General features: G+C 36.5%; 1 protein-coding gene across 1 annotated transcript in view; it reads left to right on the top strand.

Annotated features, from left to right (window-relative positions):
- fbn2b (fibrillin 2b) overlaps positions 1 to 24938 on the top strand; it is a 69879-nt gene that overhangs the window by 30220 nt on the left and 14721 nt on the right. Inside the window, exons 11-46 of the mRNA XM_048182271.1 lie at positions 1669 to 1860; positions 1946 to 2086; positions 2243 to 2362; positions 3221 to 3346; positions 3664 to 3786; positions 5765 to 6040; positions 6155 to 6208; positions 6749 to 6874; positions 7014 to 7139; positions 7256 to 7375; positions 7940 to 8077; positions 8726 to 8776; positions 8857 to 8982; positions 9178 to 9405; positions 10679 to 10804; positions 10889 to 11017; positions 11098 to 11223; positions 11656 to 11781; positions 13245 to 13367; positions 13444 to 13569; positions 13838 to 13963; positions 14072 to 14194; positions 14272 to 14394; positions 14517 to 14642; positions 16295 to 16417; positions 16734 to 16856; positions 16945 to 17106; positions 17312 to 17380; positions 17465 to 17590; positions 18732 to 18857; positions 18940 to 19089; positions 19180 to 19251; positions 19343 to 19468; positions 19551 to 19676; positions 23432 to 23557; positions 23639 to 23755. Coding sequence (XP_048038228.1) covers positions 1669 to 1860; positions 1946 to 2086; positions 2243 to 2362; positions 3221 to 3346; positions 3664 to 3786; positions 5765 to 6040; positions 6155 to 6208; positions 6749 to 6874; positions 7014 to 7139; positions 7256 to 7375; positions 7940 to 8077; positions 8726 to 8776; positions 8857 to 8982; positions 9178 to 9405; positions 10679 to 10804; positions 10889 to 11017; positions 11098 to 11223; positions 11656 to 11781; positions 13245 to 13367; positions 13444 to 13569; positions 13838 to 13963; positions 14072 to 14194; positions 14272 to 14394; positions 14517 to 14642; positions 16295 to 16417; positions 16734 to 16856; positions 16945 to 17106; positions 17312 to 17380; positions 17465 to 17590; positions 18732 to 18857; positions 18940 to 19089; positions 19180 to 19251; positions 19343 to 19468; positions 19551 to 19676; positions 23432 to 23557; positions 23639 to 23755 — 4647 coding nt within the window. The remainder of the gene's footprint in view (positions 1 to 1668; positions 1861 to 1945; positions 2087 to 2242; positions 2363 to 3220; positions 3347 to 3663; positions 3787 to 5764; positions 6041 to 6154; positions 6209 to 6748; positions 6875 to 7013; positions 7140 to 7255; positions 7376 to 7939; positions 8078 to 8725; positions 8777 to 8856; positions 8983 to 9177; positions 9406 to 10678; positions 10805 to 10888; positions 11018 to 11097; positions 11224 to 11655; positions 11782 to 13244; positions 13368 to 13443; positions 13570 to 13837; positions 13964 to 14071; positions 14195 to 14271; positions 14395 to 14516; positions 14643 to 16294; positions 16418 to 16733; positions 16857 to 16944; positions 17107 to 17311; positions 17381 to 17464; positions 17591 to 18731; positions 18858 to 18939; positions 19090 to 19179; positions 19252 to 19342; positions 19469 to 19550; positions 19677 to 23431; positions 23558 to 23638; positions 23756 to 24938) is intronic.

Genomic DNA, 24938 nt, shown 5'->3' with positions numbered 1-24938 from the left:
TTAGTGAGTATTAAAATAAGTATATTTCCAAAAATATTGATAACATCATTAGGGCCCTATGAAATCAGTTTTATTTTTTCCCAAATTCCGTTTTATTTTTCCCCAAATTCTGTTTTTTCCATTTTAATTTTTCTGGATTCAGTTTTTTTCAAATTTTTTTTAGACTCCATTTTAATGGTTAAATTAAACTTTAGTAATCAAAAAACATGCCTAATTAATTGAAATAATAAAACTTATCCAATTTACCTACAATTAATAAAAAGTTTAACCAAAAAATGGGGCCCTATGATATACGTTTTATTCTTTCCCCGGCTCAAATTCTGTTTTATTTTTACCAAATTCTGTTTTCTCTTTTAATTTTCTGGATTCCATTTTTATGGTTTAATTACATTTTAATAATCAAAAAGCATGTTTAATTAATTGAATTCTTAAAAACAACAAAATGTATTAATTAAAAAAAGTATTTTTATGAAATGTTTGTGTTTTTTCAGTAATTCTGTTCCGTATTTTTTCCGGCAATCAAATAAACGCATACTATTTAATTGATCTTTTAATCACGAATTTAAGTGTACTGACCTGCTTTTTATTCATTCATCAAAAATTTGACAAATTCTGTGACATTCCGCATTATATACTAAATTCCGTTTTTATGACTGGATTCCGCAATTCCGTCCACATTCTCTGCATCACGGAAAGCATAGGGCCCTACAACATCCTGCACTCATGGGACTACATTTTGTCCAATAAAATGCTTTCTAAAATGAGAACTTCTCATCTGCCTCTGAATAGTGATATCAAGTAGCTAAATTTAAAGGCACAATATGTAAGATTTTTGGATTAAAATATCAGCTCCCACAGCACTCGGCCCCGTTCTGCTTTATACTACAGTAACGTTAATAATCTCATCCATGAACATGATTTCTGATGACAACTCCCATGATTTCAGCGTCATAAAGCTACGCCTTCGTTTTGAATAGGCGACCTCTAGTGACTGAAAATTACATATTGTGCCTTTAATGTAAACTAAAGACAACTGGCTAATTCTAAAAAGACCCAGACTTCCTTTTTCAACATGATGTGCATCAATACAGAAAGTTTTTGAAGAATTTGTGTGTGCTTTTTTTTTAATGTAGTTCTGAACTGCACAATCTTTAAATTACATTACGATCCTGTCATGAGTGTTGACTCTTCTCGTACTGCATTACACCAAAAACATAATTTCAAAGGAGGAATTTCTTTAGATGTTTGACCTTTATGCAACGCTCTTTGAAGAATCGCTCCAGACGTACTGTACCTCACTGCAAAATCACGATAAACACACGTCAGGTCAGCAGAGCGATCTTCCCTCAGGATAATAAAACGCTCTCTTTCAGTCCCACGTCTTCACACCCGAGTGTTTTACGCTCTTCCCTCCTCTTTGACACAGTCATGTTTCATCCGCAGGAATGTACAGGCAAAGCGGCTGCCAAATCCTCGGCTAACACCTCGATTTTTCTGCTTTCATTCAATGTGCAAGTAGAGCTCAGTAGTCTGCGCATTATGTAGCTGTTTTCAGAACTTATACTATCTAAATTTAATATGTACATTATATAAAATGTATTAGTTTGCATCTAAAGTAGGAACATGTGTAGGAATTGCAACATGACATGAATTGCAATTGATTTCCAGACGAATACAGGCGACTGTGCATCCAGAGGCTTCCTTTCGGCACCGGCAACGGCGGCATCATCCACGACGGCAACGGCGGCGGTTACGGAAAAGTGCCCTCGCAGAACGGGAACGGCGGCGGCTACATTTACGGCGGCGAGCACACCTTCGGAAACGGCAACAACGGCAACGGCGGCCAGAAGATTCCACTCAGTGAGTTGAAGTTGCCGGATTTTCCACCGACTGACTCGCATGTTCGACGCTGAGAAATGAACGCTGTGTTTTCGTTTGTGCTCAGGCCAGCTGAACGAGACCACGATCGACGTGTGCAAGCATTTCACCAACCTGTGCCTGAACGGCCGCTGTATTCCCACGCCGACCAGCTACCGCTGCGAATGCAACATGGGTTACAGACAGGATGTGCGCGGGGAGTGCATCGGTGAGTCTGTGTATTTTTGTATCTAAAAGTCAGGAACAAAAGTGTTTACTGAACTGTTTTGCCATCTGTAGGTGGTGCCAATTTGGCCAATGTTTTAACACGCATTATTGATAAATAGTGTTAGTAGGTTCTCATACATCTGCCTTCCACCCCCAGACGTGGAAGAGTGCACCAGTAACCCGTGTGTGAACGGAGACTGCGTCAACACGCAAGGATCGTATCACTGCAGATGTCACGAGGGATACCAGGGAACGCCGACCAAACAGGCCTGCATTGGTTTGTTGCTTGTTATTCTGGTCTAACGCCTATTTTATGCCAAAAAACATTTCTTTAGGTTCTCTTTAAAATTTAATGCTAACATTTTTACATTCAGAATGCTTAAAAAAACAGCATTAAATAGAAAACATCATTACATTAGTCTCATTCTCCATGCCTAGATTGTTTTTTAGTTGTTATTATTATTATTTTATTATTATTTTAAGCAATTTCCTACTCAAACTAAAACAAAAAATGATTAAATACTACATCGACAGTATTTTAATATCGGAAATTGTTTTAATTTTATGTATTTTTTAATTCTCTAAACGACAAGATGGCTGATATTACTTATTTTAGTATTTTTATATTTATATTATTTAGTATTATACTATTAAATTATTTATTTATCATATTTGTAATATTTAATATTTTTAGTTTTTATTTTAGGTTTTAGTCATTTTGTTGTGTTTGTTGTTTTTATATATTTATATATATATTTTTTAAAAATTGTAGCTTTTTTTATTATTTGCATAATATTGCAACTGCAATTTAAACTTATTTCAGTTAAGGTTTTTGTAATCTAATATTGATATTTATTACTAAATTTTTGATATAATTACCAAAAATTAATTTTAATATATTAATTTTATTTTTAAAAACATTTGACATTTTAAAAGTTATTTTGCATTACTCACTAAACAGAGGAAAAACTGCAAAATAATGTGACTATGCTCTGTATCCTGCTCTCAAATGACAGTTTAATGTGAACAATCTATTTTCAATGATTTTTTATGGTCAAAGTCAGCACATATTCACTTTTCTCGGCCCAGCGCCCTCTGGTGGACAACTGTGACTAATACATTCCTGTTGCTTCAGACATTGACGAGTGCATCGTGAACGGGGTTATGTGCCGAAACGGGCGCTGTGTGAACACCGATGGAAGTTTCCAGTGCATCTGTAACGCTGGCTTTGAAATCAGCCCTGATGGGAAGAACTGCGTCGGTAAGAGCTTCAACTGCGACTTTAACGTAACACCAATCTGAACAGCCTAATATATATGTGTGTGTGTGTGTTTCCATTTAATGCACACTCTATATTTTTATGTTTTCACTCATTTTTGTTTGGTTGTACACTATAAAGCTTTAAAGCCTTAATGTTTGACAAAAAAGTTTCAGGGTTGGCGTTTAGGGTTTGTGAAGGGTGTCAGAAGGTCAACAATAGTTTTTCATTAATGATTTTGACAAATACAGCTAGTTCAAGAACACAATTCAACATCCACTGTTTGTTTTATAGTGTAATGGTGTTTTCTTGTCCTCCAGACCATGATGAGTGTGCCACCACCAACATGTGCCTCAACGGCATGTGCATAAACGAAGACGGAAGCTTCAAGTGCATCTGCAAACCTGGATTTGCGTTGGCACCCAATGGACGCTACTGCACCGGTGAGCATGTGTGGGAGTTACCTTGATGGATTATTAAACCCAAAAACGATTTACTCACCCTCACACCTGTCAAGCACCAAAAAAACGACCAAAAAACTATTAAATAAATGCCAAGAAAATAGTTTAGTAACTTGTGCGCTATATTCTGAGTCTATATGCTATATTTCTATAATGACCAAAATTTAAGTCAGTATTCTCTGAAAATCGATCATAGTACAGTTATGTGTGAGAAACAGATGGTAAAGTGCTAAAATCTCATTTGCACTTGCATATTTTTGCAAGTTTGACGTCAAATCTGACTTGACGTGTCTTTGACAAATGTTCACCAGATGCGAAAACCAATTAGGTCTTTAATGACCAAAATTTAAGTTGTTCTTCTCTGAAAATCGTTCTCTCAGCACAACTCTTCAATCTCATTTGCATTTGTGTCTATATGCTATATTCCAAGTCTCCTAAAGTCATATGAGAGTTTTGTGCGAGAATCAGATGCTAAATTGTTATATGCATTTTTGAAAATTTGACGTCAAATCTTACGTGACACGTCTTTGGTTTTCGCATCTGGTGAACATTTATCAATGAAGTCTTTAAAGACCAAAATTTAAGTCAGTATTCTCTGAAAATCTATCATAGTACAGTTTTGTGTGAGAAACAGATGGTAAATTGCTAAAATCTCATTTGCACTTGCATATTTTTGCAAGTTTGACGTCAAATCTGACTTGACGCGTCTTTGGTTTTCGCATCTGGTGAACATTTGTCAATTAGGTTTTTAATGACCAAAATTTAAGTCGTTCTTCTCTGAAAATCGTTCCCTCAGCACAACTCTTCAATCTCATTTGCATTTGCGTCTATACACTATATTTCAAGTCTCCTAAAATCGTACGATAGTTTTGTGCGAGAAACAGACGCTAAATTGTTAATCTCATTTCCACTTGTGCATTTTTGAAAATTTGACGTCAAATCTTACTTGATGCGTCTTTGGTTTTCGCATCTGGTGAACATTTATCAATGAAGTCTTTAAAGACCAAAATTTAAGTCAGTATTCTCTGAAAATCTATCATAGTACAGTTTTATGTGAGAAACAGATGGTAAATTGCTAAAATCTCATTTGCACTTGCACATTTTTGCAAGTTTGACGTCAAATCTTACTTGATGCGTCTTTGGTTTTCGCATCTGGTGAACATTTATCAATGAAGTCTTTAATGACCAAAATTTAAGTCGTTCTTCTCTGAAAATCGTTTCCTCAGCGCAACTCTTCTATCTCATTTGCATTTGCGTCTATACGCTATATTCCAAGTCTCCTAAAGTCATATGAGAGTTTTGTGCGAGAAACAGATGCTAAATTGTTAATCTCATTTCCTCTTGCACGTTTTTGAGAATTTGACATCAAATCTTACGTGACACATCTTTGGTTCTCGCATCCGATGAACATTTATCAATGAAGTCTTTAATAACCAAAATTTAAGTCTTTATTCTCTGAAAATCTTGCCCTCAGCACTCTTCAATCTTCAATCTCATTTGCATTTATGTCTATATGCTATATTTCAGGTCTCCTGAAGTCATACGATGGTTTTGTGCATGAGAACTAAATTGCTAAAATCTAATTTACATTTGCGCATTTTTGCTTTGTCAAGTCACGTTTATTTATAGAGGTAACTTGACTTGATTGATGCATCTCTGGTTCTTGCATCTGGTGACTATTTGTCAAAGAAATTTAATTTCCCCAAAAATCCCCAAAATCTCATTTGCGCTCACATATATTTGCATGCCAGTGGCGCATTTTTGGCGTGAAATGGCGAAAAGTCATAAGACACAAGAACCAATGATTGTCATTGATGTCAAAACTGGTGCCTCAGGAGATATGATGCTAGTTTTCATGTCAGTGAAGTCAGATGTCGTCGGTTGCGCATCTCATGACCGTTTGTTATCGGCGTGTTGTTCGCTAACGGTTTACGCTATGTCCTCCGTTTCACTCTGACAGACATTGATGAATGCCAGACCTCGGGCATCTGTATGAACGGCCGCTGCATGAACACCGAGGGCTCTTTCCGCTGCGAGTGCCCGCCAGGCCTGGCCATCGATGTGGACGGGCGCGTCTGCGTGGACACCCACATGCGCACCACCTGCTACGGCGCAATAAAGATGGGCACGTGTTCGCGCCCGCTCCCCAGGGCGGTGACGAAGTCTGAATGCTGTTGCGCCAACCCAGAACACGGCTTCGGAGAACCCTGCCAACCTTGCCCGGCGTTCAACTCAGGTAGACTGCAGGGACACACCTTCCAGTCTAGAACGATATTTTAATATTAACACAACATACATTAGCTTTGACTTGTGCGTTAACGGGTAGTTAACATATTTTGTTTGTTTGCAGCCGAGTTTCAGGGGGTGTGCAGCAGCGGACGTGGACACACCGCAGATGGACAAGGTGAGTCTGTCTTCACTAGTATGCTAGAGCTTCTAAAGCACAGACGTTTGCGAATGCTAATGAACTGTATTCGATTTCTTTGCAAATGCTAAATGCTAACGAACTGATTTCCATTTCTTTGCAAATGGTAACAAACTGTATTCAGTTTCTTTGCAAATGCTAAATTCTAACGGACTGTATTTGATTTCTTTGCAAATGCTAAATGCTAACGAACCACATTCGATTTCTTTGCGAATGATAAATGCTAATGAACTGTATTTGATTTCTTTGCAAATGCTAAATGCTAACGAACTGCATTCGATTTCTTTGCGAATGATAAATGCTAATGAACTGTATTTGATTTCTTTGCAAATGCTAAATGCTAACAAACTGCATTCGATTTCTTTGCGAATGATAAATGCTAACGAACTGCATTCGATTTCTTTGTGAATGCTAAATGCTAATGTACTGTATTCGATTTCTTTGCAAATGCTAATGGACTGTATTTGATTTACTTTGCGAATGCTAATTGCTAACGCACTGTATTCGTTTTCTTTGTAGACATCAACGAGTGCTCTTTGGATCCAGATATCTGTCAAAACGGTATCTGCGAGAACTTGCGCGGGAGCTACCGTTGCATCTGTAACAGCGGCTACGAGTCTGACGCAAGCGGAAAGAATTGCGTGGGTAAGTTGCGTTACTTTTTATTATTATTACGCAAGACATAGCTTCTACTAATGTTTTGTTTTATGTAAAAAATACTTTTTGTATAACAATTGTTCTAAGTTGTTTGATTAATTTCGTAAATTTTTTGCGTATCTTTCAGACATTAACGAGTGTTCGGTGAATCGGTTGTTGTGCGACAACGGCATGTGTAGAAACACGCCCGGAAGTTACACTTGCTCTTGCCCCAAAGGATTCTCCTTCAAAGTCGAATCTGAGACGTGCGAAGGTGACTACGATTACAAGCATTTTTTTCACATCTTTTTTTCGTAAATTTATATCGTAATGCCATATACAATGAATAATATTGTGTCCTGCGTTCTGACCTGTCGTCCTTTCGTTCAGACATCAACGAGTGCGACTCCAACCCCTGCATCAACGGCGTGTGCCGCAACATAGCCGGTTCCTTCAACTGCGAATGTTCCCACGGCAGCAAGCTGGACTCCACCAACACCATCTGCGTCGGTAAGTACGAACATTCGTTTTAGGCTAAAGAACAACGCGGTTCTGTGCCAACAGAAATGTGTCCATGGTAACAGCGAGTTCTCTGATTGGTGGATCTCTTATGGATATTTTAGTGGCTATTAAATGTTATTAAATATATGTCAATTCAATTCACATTTATTTTTATAGCGCTTTTCACAATACATATCGTTTCAAAGCAGCTTTACAGAGAATGCACGTCAACATTACAATTTAAAGGGGACCTATTATGCCCCATTGTTTATTTCCTTTTTAGAGGTAACATTCTGCTACTTTTATTCATTTCTAGCCAGGCAGTTTTCATTCTTTGTCAGAAACCGAACGTCGTTTGATTGAAATTAATGGAGTATGAAGGCAATAGGTCGCGCGTTTGTGCTTTCAGGATGAATGCCCACTGTGATCCCGTCCCGCTAGATATCCAAGTTGGTTTTTATATATCTGCAGAAATGCATCGACTCTCCGCAGGGGAGCCGCTTCAAATGTCACAACTTCCATTTGTCATTGTCACACTCTCCTGGTTCTCTTGCACGTATTTGCTCCATGCAGACAGCATGAAAGGAACCTGCTGGCTGAACATCCAGGACGGCCGCTGTGAGGTGAATATAAACGGGGCCACGCTGAAGTCCGAGTGCTGCTCTACGCTGGGGGCGGCCTGGGGAAGCCCATGTGAACGCTGTGAAATTGGTTAGTTCATATGCAAATAAAAAAATAAAAAAATATAATCTTTTTATTTTTATTATTATATTTTATAGATAATTTTATTATTTGAAAAATTCAAAATTATTTTATATATTTTAAAATTATTTGATATCACTTTTGCTTATATATTTTTATTATAATTTATAGAAACTTTTTATATGAAAAATTCAAATTACTATATATATATATATATATATATATATATATGAAAATTATTTATTACTTTTGCTTGTATATAATTTTATTTATTTTTTTATTGTAATTTATATTTTGTTTAAATATTACATATTTAATTTATAACTTGCTTATATACACTTTTATTTTTATTTGTTATTATAATTTATAGGCACTTTTTATCATTTGAAAACTTAAATGATTTGAAAACTTTAAATGATATGAAAATTATTCGATACATCACTTTTGCTTGTATATAATTTTATTTGTATTTTTTATTGTAATATATATATATATATATTTTATCACTTTTGCTCATATATAATTTTATTTTTATAATAATTTCTATATAATTTTTTCCATTTAAAAGTTTACTTTTGTACGCTTACATACAGAAGTAAACGCTATTGCCAAGTGTTTGTTTTTATTAAACAAGTTTTTGACCTGTATTTTCTACAGATCCTGCCTGCTCGAAAGGTTTCGCTCGCAAAAAAGGACTTGTATGTGAAGGTACGTTCTACCCACAATCCTTTGCTGCATTTATCTAGTGCACTGCATGACGATGCCTCACTTCTCTGCTCCATCTGTAGATATTAACGAGTGCGAGGTTTTCCCCGGCGTGTGCACAAACGGCCGATGCGTGAACACACAGGGCTCGTTCCGATGCGAGTGTCCCGAGGGACTGACGCTGGACGGAGCCGGACGAACATGTGTTGGTATGTGAGCTGAACATGTATACATTAAAGTATTAATTTTATCTTATGTATTTACAAAAGTATAAAAATTATTATGACTTACTAAACCAAATTATCCCTAAAAGTAACATTGATCCAAAACAAACCCTTTTTTTGTAATTAACAACATGTGTGAAGCAAACAGCAGCGATGTAAAGCGGTTTGTGTGTCCCGCAGATATCCGAAGCGAGCAGTGTTACATGAAATGGGACGAGGACGAGTGCGTGGAGCCGCTACCGGGCCGGTACCGTGTGGACATGTGCTGTTGTACGGTGGGAGCGGCGTGGGGCGTCGACTGTGAGGCGTGTCCCAAACCCAACACGCCCGAATACAAAACCATCTGCCCACGTGGACCCGGAATCGCCAACCGAGGGGACATCCTGACAGGAAGACCCTTCTACAAAGGTCATTTATCTATAGAGATGAACGTATATCGAAATCTGGACCGATATGATAATGATAATCGTTTTGGATGATAACCGATATTGCCGATATTATACATCAACATTTGAAAACATTGTTAGAAAAAAAGTTTGCTGATATTATCGGCTTCTGATATGAGCTGATGAAAACATTAATATCTGTAACCGATAATATGGCTCACATTTATTATATTATACTGTAAAAATTATTTTATATTTGTAATATAAAATTTATATGTTTTTTAATTGTAAAAATTTTATATAATTATTTCAGGCCAAACTATCCCTAAAATAAAATTTTATTTTATCTATATTTTGAAATTATTTATATTTGGGCTTTACAGCTTTTTGAAAATATTTTACCTAAAAATCTTTTTCTTAAATAAACAAAAAATGTTATTCATATAAATTATATATACAAATTGACAATATATGTAAAAGATATATTAAAGATGAATATGTTTTAAAATCAAAATTTTCACACAATATAATATAATATAATATAATATAATTACAAATAATATAAATAATTTAAAAATAATAATCATTACAGATGCAACCAAACTAGCCTTTTTTTTTTTTTTTTTACATTTTTATAATAAAAACAAATATATTTACCAAATTTTAACTTTTCTGTACATTTGTCTGCAATTTTGTCAGAGTAGTATTTTGTATTTTTAACAATAAATATTTAATTAATCAAATAACTGTATTCATTTATTTAATTTGTTTTATTACTACCTTTTATTAGTTAAGTTATAGTTTGTATAATTTAACAGAAATAGTATTATATTAAATATAATAAATATATTATACATAGTTTTATTTTTTTATTATTATTATTATTAGTAGTAGTAGTAGTATTACCACCATTTAATTATAAATGGATATATTCAAATTTGTATATAAAAGAACATTTTTGTCAAAGTATGAGTGGGTTACAATCACACTTATTATACAGTAAGATTTAAGACCACTGATATTTCCTTTAGTATTTTTGTGTGTGGGATAATGATGTTATAATCAAAGACTAGATGAAAAGAAGCTGCAGTCATATTACTATGAATGGGAGATTTCATTGGCTTCAAATATGAAATTTAACGGTAATCTAAACAGCTTTGGAGAATTTGATGTTTCCCCATTCAAAGAGATAGGAGCTGCACTCGTATGACTGAAATAGCGTTTCAAAGATGGCCGGGTGAGTGAAATGAATTGCCTGAAAGGGACTTCGTTATAAACCCTGTTTTTCTCTGTAGATGTGAACGAATGTAAGGTGTTCAAAGGCCTGTGCACTCACGGGACGTGCCGAAACACCATCGGGAGCTTCAAGTGTCGCTGTGACAGCGGTTTCGCCCTCACCATGGAGGAGAGGAACTGCACAGGTCCATATCTCACCCGAAACCACATCTAAATCAAACATCACGCGTTTCTGTGTATCGCTCATGTTGTTTCCATCATTCCGGCAGATATTGACGAGTGCACCATTTCTCCTGACCTGTGCGGACACGGCGTCTGCGTCAACACGCCCGGCAGCTTCGAGTGCGAGTGTTTCGAGGGCTACGAGAGCGGCTTTATGATGATGAAGAACTGCATGGGTGAGACACCAGAGCCCTTGACGTTTCCCCAGGCCTTTGAAACGCTGCGCAGTCTCACAGTGTCTCTCTCTGTCCCGTAGACGTGGACGAGTGCGAGCGGGACCCGCTGCTGTGTCGAGGGGGCACGTGTCTGAACACAGAGGGCAGTTATGAGTGCGACTGTCCTCCAGGACACCAGCTGAACACTGAAGCATCTGCCTGTGAAGGTACAGAAGCTCCACCTCACGCTTCAAACACTGTGTGTGTGTGTGTGTGTGTGTGTGTGTGTGTGTGTGTGTGTGTGTGTGTGTGTGTGTGTGTGTGTGTGTGTGTGTGTGTGTTTATATACGTTCTGTGTATCATATACAAAACCTATTTATATAATTTTACTTTATTATTAACTCTTCCAGTTAATAATTTGTCCATTTAGTAATATTTCATATTTCTACCAATTCATATTTAATTAATATAACTGTAAAATAACTGTATTCTTTTATTTTATTAATTGTATTTATACTTCATTTAAATAGTATTAAACATTTATCATACATAATAAAGAGCATTAAAATAAATTATTATTACCACCATGTAAATATAAATGAATTTGTATAAAATATCAAACCTTTTTTCTGTACTTTAATAATTATAATTGTTTACAGATGTGAACGAGTGTCAGCTGAGCGATAACTTGTGTAAGAACGGTCAGTGTGTGAACATGGTGGGAACCTACCAGTGCTCCTGCAACACGGGATACCAGGTGACGCCCGACAGACAGGGCTGTGTGGGTGAGCAAACATTCCCAAACATTCCCAAACATCCGTAAACATTCCCAAACATCCGTAAACATTCCCAAACATCCGTAAACATTCCCAAACATCCGCAAACATTCCAAAACATCTGCAAACATTCCCAAAAAACTGCAAACATCCGTAAACATTCCCAAACATCTGCAAACATTCCCAAACATCCGTAAACATTCCCAAACATCCGCAAACATTCCAAAACATCTGCAAACATTCCCAAAAAACTGCAAACATCCCAAAACATTCCCAAACATCTGCAAACATTCCCAAAAAATTGCAAACATCCCAAAACATTCCCAAACATCTGCAAACATTCCCAAAAAACTGCAAAAATCCCAAAACATTTCCAAACATATGCAAACATCCGCAAACATCTGAAAACATCCCCACATATTCCCAAAACATCCACAAACATCTCAAAACATCCGCAACCATTCCAAAACATCCATAAACATTCCCAAACATCTGTAAACATTCCCAAACATCCGAAAACATTTGCAAACATTCCCAAACATCTGAAAAAGTCCCCACACATTCCCAAAACATCCACAAACATCCCAAAACTTCTCAAAACATCCGTAAACATTACCAAACATCCGCAAACATTCCCAAACATCCGCAAACATCCCAAAACATCTACAAACATTAGCAACCATCCGCAAACATTCCCAAACATCCGCAAATATCCACACACATTCCCAAACATCCGCAAACATCCCAAAACATCTACAAACATTACCAAACATCTGCAAACATTCCCAAACATCCACAAATATCCACACACATTTCCAAACATCTACAAACATTCCCAAACATATGCAAACATCCGCAAACATTCCCAAACATCCGCAAATATCCACACACACTTCCAAACATTCCCAAACTTCTCAAAAGGTCCCAAAACATCCACAAACATCCCAAAACAACCGTAAACATTCCTAACCATCCGCAAACATCACAAAACATCTACAAACATCTGCAAAAATCCGCAAACATTCCCAAACATCTGCAAACATCCAGAAAAATGTGCAAACATCCCAAAACATTCACAAACATCCATAGACAAAATATTTTTTAATATTTTTAATTATTTTTTATTTGTTTGTGAAATTTACTTTGAATTTAATAATAAAAATTAAAAATAACAATTAATTAAAAGTAAATAATTTTACATTTCTTTTTAATGCTTAATATCCATTATTTGTTTCATATTTTTTTGGTGATTTACTTTTAATTAAATAAAAGTAGTAAGTTTTACATTTATTTTAATATTTAGTAACCTTGATTTATATCTTGTATTCATTTTTATGAGTTATGTTAATATTTGTGTTTCACTAAAAGTAAGTTACACAAATGAACACAAGTAATCCTTTACTTTTAATTGACGTTATATGCTGCCTTTTGTAAGGAGACTCGGTAAGAAAGCGTGTTGTGTGTCATGGCAGATATCGACGAGTGCACCATCATGAACGGCGGCTGCGACACTCACTGCACGAACTCAGAGGGCAGTTACGAATGCAGCTGCAGCGAAGGTTACGCGCTCATGCCCGACCTCAGGACCTGCGCCGGTGAGACACACACAAACACACACACACAAGACGCTCGTGCATGTCCTCTCAGACTGACCCTCGGCTCTTTCCGTAGACATCGACGAGTGCGAAGACTCGCCCGACATCTGCGACGGCGGTCAGTGTACGAACATCCCCGGAGAATATCGCTGCCTCTGCTACGACGGGTTCATGGCCTCCATGGACATGAGGACCTGCATCGGTGAGATTTGATTTGAATTAATATTTGATTTTATCACATTTTTGTTATACTAAAATTAAAAAATAATAATAATTTAATGAATTAATTCTACATTTAATTTTAATGTTTAGCCATATTGATTTATATTATGAATATTTTATTTCATCTATTTGTTTATTTCCAATTTTTTTTATATATATATATTTTCATTGTAATATTAAGTGATGATATTTCACTGTTTATTTTATTAATTTGTATGTTGGTATTATTTCCTGATGTTACGGTCCAGATGTCAATGAGTGTGACCTGAATCCCAACATCTGTCTCCACGGTGACTGTGAGAACACTAAAGGGTCCTTCATCTGCCACTGTCAGCTGGGATACTTCGTGAAGAAGGGCTCGACCGGTTGCACAGGTATGACACAGGAACGAGAGTCCAGTCCACCTCGAACCGGATCAAACCAAACCAGGCTGGTGTTTGGAACATGTGCGCTGGTCTGAAGCGGTTTTGATTGTTTTTCAGATATCGATGAATGCGAGATCGGCGCTCATAACTGCGACATGCACGCGGCCTGCGTCAACGTTCCCGGGAGCTTCAAGTGCCGCTGCCGTGACGGCTGGGAAGGCGACGGCATCAAATGCATCGGTGAGTGTGGAGCGATCATCAGCGTCACGTTCCTCTCCGAACGCAGTCTGAGTCTGATTCTGATTCTGTGTCTGCAGATGTTGACGAGTGTGTCACCGAAGAGCACAACTGTAACCCCAACGCCGAGTGCATGAACACGCCGGGCTCGTACCGCTGCTCCTGCAGGGAGGGATTCAACGGAGACGGATTCAGCTGCTCCGGTACGTCAGGCTGCTCAGAGCCGGGACTCAACTTTATCTGATAAATGATCCTATGAAAACAGACATGAATGACAGCGTTGTTCTGAGATGTGAAGAGACTCTTTCTGTCTGTTGACCTGCAGACATGGATGAGTGCGCGGATAATGTGAACCTGTGTGAGAACGGCCAGTGTCTGAACGCTCCGGGAGGATACCGCTGCGAGTGTGAGATGGGCTTCACCCCGACTGACGACAGCAAGGCCTGCCAGGGTACAAACATACACACACACCTGCTGTAACACACAAACATACACACCTTCAGTAACACTCACACCTACTGTTACACACACAAACACCTACAGTAACACACACATCTACAGTAACACACACCTTCTGTAACACACACAAACACCTACAGTAACACACATATCTACAGTAACACACACCTACTGTAACACTCACACCTACTGTTACACACACAAACACCTACAGTAACACACATATCTACAGTAACACACACCTACTGTAACACTCACACCTACTGTTACACACACAAACACCTACAGTAACACACACACACACACGCCTACTGTAACACTCACACCTACTGTAACATACACACACCTACAGTAACACACACAGTAACACACCTACATGCGCATACACACCTACAGTCTACAGTAACACGCACAGTAACATACCTACAGTGACACACACATACAGTAACACACACCTACAGTAGCATACCTACAGTAACACGCACAGTAACATACCTACAGTAACACACACATCTACAGTAACACACCCCTACTGTAACCTACACACACCTACAGTAACACACACACTCACACCTACTGTAACACACACACCTACTGTAACACATACACCGACAGTAACACACACACCTACAGTAACACACACACACACACACACACCCCTACTGTAACATACACACACCCCTGAAGTAACACACACACATTCACGCACACAAACCTACAGTAACACACACCACACACACCTACAGTAATACACGCACAGTAACACACACACCTCCAATAATCACACACATACACGCGCACACACACACATACAGTAACACACCCCCTACAGTAACACACGCACAGTAACACACACATACAGTAACACACCTACATGCGCATACACACCTACAGTAACACACACACATACAGTAACACACCTACATGCGCATACACACCTACAGTAACACACGCACATACAGTAACACACCTACATGCGCATACACACCTACAGTAACACACACATACAGTAACACACCTACATGCACACACACCTACAGTAACACGCACAGTCACATACCTACAGTAACACACACCTACAGTAACATACCTACAGTAACACACACACACACACATACAGTAACACATACCTACTGTAACACACATACAGTAACACAGGTACAGTAACATGCATAGTAACATACCTACAGTAACACACACACATACAGTAACACATACCTACAGTAACACACACACAAACAGTATCACAGGCACAATAACACACCCACAGTAACACACCTACAGTAACACACAGCTACAGTAACAAACACACCTACACGCACACACTCACACCTACAGTAACACACACAGTAACACACACACATACAGTAACACACCTACATGCGCATACACACCTACAGTAACACGCACAGTAACACCTACAGTAACACACACATACAGTAACACACACACACAATAACACACGCACATACAGTAACACATCTACATGCACGCACACACCTACAGTAACACACGAAACCTACAGTAACACACGAAACCTACAGTAACACACATACACACACAGTAACAAACACACCTACATGCACACACACACATACCTACAGTAACACACACTGACTCACAGCGCTGTGTGTCGTCCGTCAGACATCGACGAGTGCAACTTCCAGAACATCTGTGTATTTGGGTCGTGTCAGAACCTGCCGGGGATGTTCCGCTGCATCTGCGACTACGGCTACGAGCTGGACCGCAGCGGAGGAAACTGCACAGGTGATAAAACACACATACACACACACACACACACACTTCAGCCTGCAGATCACCAGCTCATTTCAGCAGACATCTACAGAAGGGCCTCAGTGTGAGCATCATGGCCATAAATTTACATTTTTATATGTATTTTTTTAATAAATTATTTTAATTATTTTTGTAATTTACTTTTAATTAAATCATAAAAATACTATATAACTTAATTACATTAATTAACTGTAATAATTCACAGCCACAAATCCCGCTGGAAACACAGAGGCCGTGTGGTTTTTCTCAGTTCTGTTTCACACGTCTCTTTTCCGTCTGACTTTGACAGACATCAACGAGTGTTTCGACCCGGTGAACTGCATCAACGGCGTGTGTGTGAACCTGCCCGGCAGCTACCTGTGCAACTGCCCGCCAGACTTCGAGCTCAACCCGTCCGGAGTCGGCTGTGTCGGTACGTCCCACACTCAGCTCCTCATTATTGCTCATGTACTGCCATAAGTGTGAAATTAAAGAGCCGTAATCCACTTCCCCTCGGACAGACACGCGTGTGGGAAACTGTTTCCTGGACACTCTGGACCGCGGCGACGGCGGGATCTCCTGCAGTGCAGAGATCGGAGTGGGCGTGACCCGCGCGTCCTGCTGCTGCTCGCTGGGCGGAGCCTGGGGAAACCCGTGTGAACTCTGCCCTCCCGTCAACTCCAGTACGGACTACACTCCATTCACTGTAGAAATTACATACGTTTAAATTTTTTTACAGAAATATGAATTCTACTGAGCTATTATGTATTATTCATAATGTAAAAACACATGACAATGGAAAATGCCTAACAAAGTCTTTGTGCCACGAGCAAAAACTGCTGAATTTCACCCTTCACTGACGCCCTGATGAATTCTGTCTCCTCACAGCCGAGTACAAAACCCTGTGTCCCGGAGGAGAAGGCTTCCGGCCCAACCCCATCACGGTCATCCTAGAGGGTAAGGACGGATCAGGCCGCGGGCAGCAGGATGAAGCTTGGAGTGTTTGCGGTAATGACTCTCTCTCTCTCTGTCCCACATCAGACATAGACGAATGCCAGGAGCTGCCCGGCCTGTGCCAGGGGGGAAACTGTGTCAACACCTTCGGCAGCTTCCAGTGCGAGTGTCCCGCGGGATACTACCTCAACGAGGAGACGCGCATTTGTGAAGGTCTCAAGAATGCCAGTCATTTGAGCTTCTGAAACTGAGATAGTATTTTTTTTTGATCGATTAATGTTAATGTTTAGTAACCTTAATTAATTTCTAATGAATTAATTTATTCTTATGAATTTACTTTTAATTAAATTGTAAAAATAAGCTTTTAATTAAAAATAATAAGCTTTTAAACTATTTTTTATTAATATTTCAAATCAATTTATATTTTAATTTATATTAATATTTTGATTGATTCATTTGAATGCTTAGTAACCTTAATTAATTTTTTTATGAATTAATTCATTTGCTTGTGTAATTTACTTTTAATTAAATTATAAAAATAATTAACTTTTAATTAAACAATTTTATAATTTTCAATAAAATATTTATATTAAATTTATATTCTTATTTTAATGTATATTAATATTTTGATTTATTTGAATGTTTTGTAACTTAAAATTATATATTTTTTTAATGTTTTTATATATAATGTATGTAATTAAAAATAAAAATAATTATCAAATAATTAAACAGTTTATTAATATTTCAAAGAAATATATATATTAAATTTATTTTAATGTTTAGTAACTTTAATTAATTTAGTGAATTAATGTATGTAGTTAAATACTAAAAATAATGAACTATTAATTAAACAGTTTATATTAATATTTCAATGAAATATTTATTTTAATAATATATTTTTTATTAATATTTTGATTGATTACTTGTAATATTTGGTAACCTTATTTTATTATAAATTTGTGTAATTCACATTTAATTAAGTAATAAAAGTAATTAACATTGAATTAAGTGATTACGTATTAATATTTCAATGACATTTTATATGAATATTTTAATATGTAAAATTAATTAATTTTAATGTTTAGTAACCCTGATTTACTGCATAAATGTATTTCTTATTTTATTTCTGTAATTGCAATTAAATTGACATTTAATTAAATCATTTTATATTAAATTTAGAGTATTTTAGTATTATACATTTATATTTCGATTTAATTTAATATTTTTTAATTTACTTTGATTTGATATTTATTGAAGTGTAATGATTAGTAACTTTATGAATGTATATTTTAAGACAGAAAGAGTTGGAGTCGTTGAATATTGACTAATATTTTTTTGACTGATTCTCGCACAGATATCGACGAATGTACGGCGCACATCGGCATCTGCGGCCCGGGAACCTGCTACAACACGCTGGGTAACTACACCTGCGTCTGTCCGCCCGAGTACATGCAGGTCAACGGAGGAAACAACTGCATGGGTAAGACCTCGTCATCCAGCGTTCTGGCTCTCAACCAGGGCCTTTGGAGTCATTTTGTGTGTTTTTCTTCTTGGATGATCAGATATGAGAAAGAGCGTGTGCTATCGCAACTTCAACGACACCTGCGAGAACGAGCTGTCCTTCAACATGACCAAGAAGATGTGCTGCTGCGCGTATAACGTGGGCAAAGCCTGGAACCGACCCTGCGAGGCCTGTCCGACCCCGGCCACCAGTGAGTGTCTCTCTCAACGGTCCGCAATACCTGACGCTGCTGCTAGTTTGAATATTCACACGGATTTGTGGTTATTTCTGTCTCCTGTAGCCGAGTACCAGCTTCTGTGCGGAAATCAGGTTCCTGGTTTCATCATCGACATTTATACTGGAAAACTCATTGGTGAGTTTGACATAAACATCACATTTCAACAGCATAAAAGGCAGCATAAACCGAACAGATCGTACAAACTTTTCTGCTCAACCTCCGTCAGACATCGATGAGTGTCGCGAGATCACGGGCATCTGCGCTAACGGCGTGTGCATCAACCAGATCGGGAGCTTCCGCTGCGAGTGTCCCATGGGCTTCAGCTACAACAACATCCTGCTCATATGTGAAGGTACCGACGCTGCAGACGCAGTTTCACCAAAGATTGTTGTCGTATTCCTCCACTTACGCCTTCTGGACTTTCTCGACCTCAGATATTGACGAGTGCAATAGCGGCGACAACCTGTGCCAGCGCAACGCCAACTGCATCAACATCCCCGGCAGCTACCGCTGCGAATGTTCGGCCGGATTCAAGCTGTCGCCCAGCGGAGCGTGTGTGGGTGAGTCAGTCTCCTGCTTTGACCGATAAAAACGTTACAAATCCAGAGGTGAATTTACTAAACTGTTTTTTCTCTCAAAACTCTCCGTTAAACTGTATGCACTGGTATTATGTTGCAGCATCTGTATTATAAAGTGTAAAATAGTACTGCCGTTCTTTCCAGGGAAAACACCTTTTTATGCAAATGAGATTCCTAATAGAATGCACCAAAATAAAATAATTTTAGCAGTCATAATTTAATGCGGCATAATCGAATGCACCAGAATGTCAATTTTATAATGCGCCATAATAGAATGAACCATTTTAGAATGCGCCATTTTAGGATGTGTCACAACAGAATGTGCCATAATAGAACGTACAATAATAGAATGTACAATTTTAGAATGCGCCATTTTAGAATTTCATAATAGAATGCGCCATAATAGAATGTACAATTTTAGAATGCGCCACAATAGAATTAGCAATAATAGAATGCGCCATAATATAATTAGCAATAATAGAATGTACAATTTTAGAATGTGTCGTAATAGAATGCGCCATTTTAGAATGCACCATAATAGAATTAGCAATAATAGAATGTAAAATTTTAGAATGCGCCATTTTAGGATGTGTCATAACAGAGTGTGCCATAATAGAACGTACAATAATAGAATGTACAATTTTAGAATGCGCCATTTTAGAATTTCATAATAGAATGCGCCATAATAGAATGTACAATTTTAGAATGCGCCATTTTAGGATGTGTCATAACAGAATGTGCCATAATAGAATGTACAATAATAGAATGTACGATTTTAGAATGCGCCATTTTAGAATTCATAATAGAATGCGCCATAATAGAATGTACAATTTTAGAATGCGCCACAGTAGAATTAGCAATAATAGAATGCGCCATAATAGAATTAGCAATAATAGAATGTAAAATTTTAGAATGTGTCGTAATAGAATGCGCCATTTTAGAATGCACAATAATAGAATTAGCAATAATAGAATGTACAATTTTAGAATGCGCCATTTTAGGATGTGTCATAACAGAATGTGCCATAATAGAATTAGCAATAATAGAATGTACAATTTTAGAATGCGCCATTTTAGAATTTCATAATAGAATGCGGCATAATAGAATGTACAATTTTAGAATGCGCCACAATAGAATTAGCAATAATAGAATGCGCCATAATATAATTAGCAATAATAGAATGTACAATTTTAGAATGTGTCGTAATAGAATGCGCCATTTTAGAATGCACCATAATAGAATTAGCAATAATAGAATGTACAATTTTAGAATGCGCCATTTTAGGATGTGTCATAACAGAATGTGCCATAATAGAACGTACAATAATAGAATGTACAATTTTAGAATGCGTCATTTTAGAATTTCATAATAGAATGCGCCATAATAGAATGTACAATTTTAGAATGCGCCACAAGTAGAATTAGCAATAATAGAATGCGCCATAATAGAATTAGCAATAATAGAATGTAAAATTTTAGAATGTGTCGTAATAGAATGCGCCATTTTAGAATGCACATAATAGAATTAGCAATAATAGAATGTACAATTTTAGAATGCGCCATTTTAGGATGTGTCATAACAGAATGTGCCATAATAGAACGTACAATAATAGAATGTACAATTTTAGAATGCGCCATTTTAGAATTTCATAATAGAATGCGGCATAATAGAATGTACAATTTTAGAATGCGCCACAATAGAATTAGCAATAATAGAATGCGCCATAATATAATTAGCAATAATAGAATGTACAATTTTAGAATGTGTCGTAATAGAATGCGCCATTTTAGAATGCACCATAATAGAATTAGCAATAATAGAATGTACAATTTTAGAATGCGCCATTTTAGGATGTGTCATAACAGAATGTGCCATAATAGAACGTACAATAATAGAATGTACAATTTTAGAATGCGTCATTTTAGAATTTCATAATAGAATGCGCCATAATAGAATGTACAATTTTAGAATGCGCCACAATAGAATTAGCAATAATAGAATGCGCCATAATATAATTAGCAATAATAGAATGTACAATTTTAGAATGTGTCGTAATAGAATGCGCCATTTTAGAATGCGCCATAATAGAATTAGCAATAATAGAATGTACAATTTTAGAATGCGCCATTTTAGGATGTGTCATAACAGAATGTGCCATAATAGAACGTACAATAATAGAATGTACAATTTTAGAATGCGCCATTTTAGAATTTCATAATAGAATGCGCCATAATAGAATGTACAATTTTAAAATGCGCCACAATAGAATTAGCAATAATAGAATGCACCATAATATAATTAGCAATAATAGAATGTAAAATTTTAGAATGTGTCGTAATAGAATGCGCCATTTTAGAATGCACAATAATAGAATTAGCAATAATAGAATGTACAATTTTAGAATGCGCCATTTTAGGATGTGTCATAACAGAATGTGCCAAAATAGAACGTACAATAATAGAATGTACAATTTTAGAATGCGACATTTTAGAATTTCATAATAGAATGCGCCATAATAGAATGTACAATTTTAGAATGCGCCACAATAGAATTAGCAATAATAGAATGCGCCATAATATAATTAGCAATAATAGAATGTACAATTTTAAAATGTGTCGTAATAGAATGCGCCATTTTAGAATGCGCCATAATAGAATTAGCAATAATAGAATGTACAATTTTAGAATGCGCCATTTTAGGATGTGTCATAACAGAATGTGCCATAATAGAACGTACAATAATAGAATGTACAATTATAGAATGCGCCATTTTAGAATTTCATAATAGAATGCGCCATAATAGAATGTACAATTTTAGAATGCGCCACAATAGAATTAGCAATAATAGAATGCGCCATAATATAATTAGCAATAATAGAATGTACAATTTTAGAATGTGCCAAAATAGAATGCGCCATTTTAGAATGCGCCATAATTGAATTAGCAACAATAGAATGTACAATTTTGAATGTGTCATAATAGAATGCGCCATAATAGAATGTACAATTTTACAATGAGCAATAATAAGATGAGCAATAGAATGATCAATAATAGAATGCGCCATAATAGAATGCACCAGAATGCACTGTTATAAAATGTTACAGGATAGAATAGGCCATAATAGAATGCTGCAAAATAAAATAAAACGAAATAATTTAAGCAATAACAATTTAGTAACAATTTACTGCACTTTTGCACAGTTTCACAACTAAATAACAATTTTTTTTTTTTAAAACTAAGATGAGAAAAAAAGACTAATTAAAATAGTTCAGTCATGAAACTCTAGAGGGCGCAGGCTGACAGGTCCATTTACATCATTACCACATGACTCAAGCTGATTGGCCTCTGCTGATCCTACAGCCAATGAGATTGCTTGCTCAGCATTTAAACAGTCTGGTTCAGTGTTTGATGTTTCCTCTGAGCCCCTCCACCTCCCCAGCTCCACCTGCCTAGATCTGCTGCAGGACTTCTGTATGTCTGTTTAGGCAGCAGCAGCAGCAGCAGATGTCACATGCTCACAGCAGCGAGTCTGTGTATCTATTAGCAGTAGCGAGTCCATACTTGCTAATCAATCAGATCTAGTCCTCCAAGACCAACTATCTTAAAATCGCCATATTCAATAACATGCTAAAACTATTCAGAGTTGTCATGATTGAACTAAAATTAAAAAGAAAACTAAAAATTTAAAAATGGAAGCTTATTCAAAATCTGAAATAACTCTTCTTCCCTGTTGGTCAGACCGTAACGAGTGTCAGGAGATCCCGAACATCTGCAGTCACGGTCAATGCATCGACACTCAGGGCAGCTTCCGCTGTCTGTGCCACAACGGCTTCAAGACCACGCCGGACCAGACCATGTGCATGGGTGAGTGAGCGTCCGCGCTGGTTTTCACGCGTGAAGCGGTCTGAGGTGCATCTCCACATGTGATGTCATTGTGTCCGGCAGATATTGACGAGTGCGACCGGCAGCCGTGTGGAAACGGCACCTGTAAGAACACCGTGGGCTCCTACAACTGTCTGTGCTTCCCCGGCTTCGAGCTCACGCACAACAACGACTGCATGGGTGAGTTCTGCACAGTCGCACACGTCACACTGACTGGACTGTCTTACTCTGTCCAGTACATGACCTCAAGCCTGTAAGTGTAACACGGCAATTACATGTTTCCACAATTCACTGAATTAAATGTGTATGTTTGACCATTTAAACTCTTTAAATACATAATTAACTATTTAATTTTGTAAAAACTTGCATGATGTCAGTTGTTGTACCAACTAAAATGTTTTCTTTCCTTTAATCAAAATGAAACTGCGCCAAATTTTAACCATTTAAAGTTTTGAAATACATATAAAATGCACAATTAAAAATCTTGAATATATGCATAAATTTGCATATGTCAGCAGTGATATAGTAAATAAATAATATATAAATACAATTTTATTTTATTAAATAATTTTAAAAGATATATTAAAATAAATGCACATTATTTTTTGCCATTTTAAGATTAAAATGCAAAAGAGAGAACATATTTTTTGCTTTTATTTTATTAAATATTTTGTTTTCTGCATTTTTTTAAGCTAAAATGCCAGAGCAAATATATTTTTGCATTTGTTTTGAAAAAATATTTTCTAAAAAAAATGCAGAAAGCATGTGCATCTATTTTAAGACAAAATATGCAAAGAAAAAATATATTTTTGCATTTATTTTATTAAATACTTTTACAAAAGATTTAATATAATGTACATGATTTCTGCCTTTAAGATAAAACATCAAAAGAGAAAATATATTTCTGCATCTATTTTATGAAATATATTTTTACAGAAGATTTAATAAAATAAATACACATACTTTCTGCCCTTTTTAAGATAAAATATTCATTAAAATGCCAAAGAAAGAATATATTTTTCCCTTTTTTTTATATATATATATTTAGCTTTCTGCACTTTTTAAGAAGAGAAAATATATTTTTGCATATATTTTTTTTTACAAAATATTTACTAAAAAAGGCAGAAAGCATGTGCATTTATTTTAAGACAAAATATGCAAAGAGAAAATATATTTTTTGCATTTATTTTATTAAATACTTTTACAAAAAAATATAATGCACATGATTTCTGCCTTTTTAAGATAAAACGTCAAAAGAGAAAATATATTTCTGCATTTATTTTATTAAATATATTTTTACAGAAGATTTTAAAAAATAAATACATGATTTCTGCCCTTTTTTAAGATAAAATACCCATTTAAA

The sequence above is a fragment of the Megalobrama amblycephala genome, linkage group LG2 (genome assembly GCF_018812025.1).
Source record: "Megalobrama amblycephala isolate DHTTF-2021 linkage group LG2, ASM1881202v1, whole genome shotgun sequence".
Taxonomy (NCBI): Eukaryota; Metazoa; Chordata; class Actinopteri; order Cypriniformes; family Xenocyprididae; genus Megalobrama; species Megalobrama amblycephala.
Note: the sequence above shows the minus strand (reverse complement) of the source record. Positions and strands in the feature narration are given on the sequence as shown.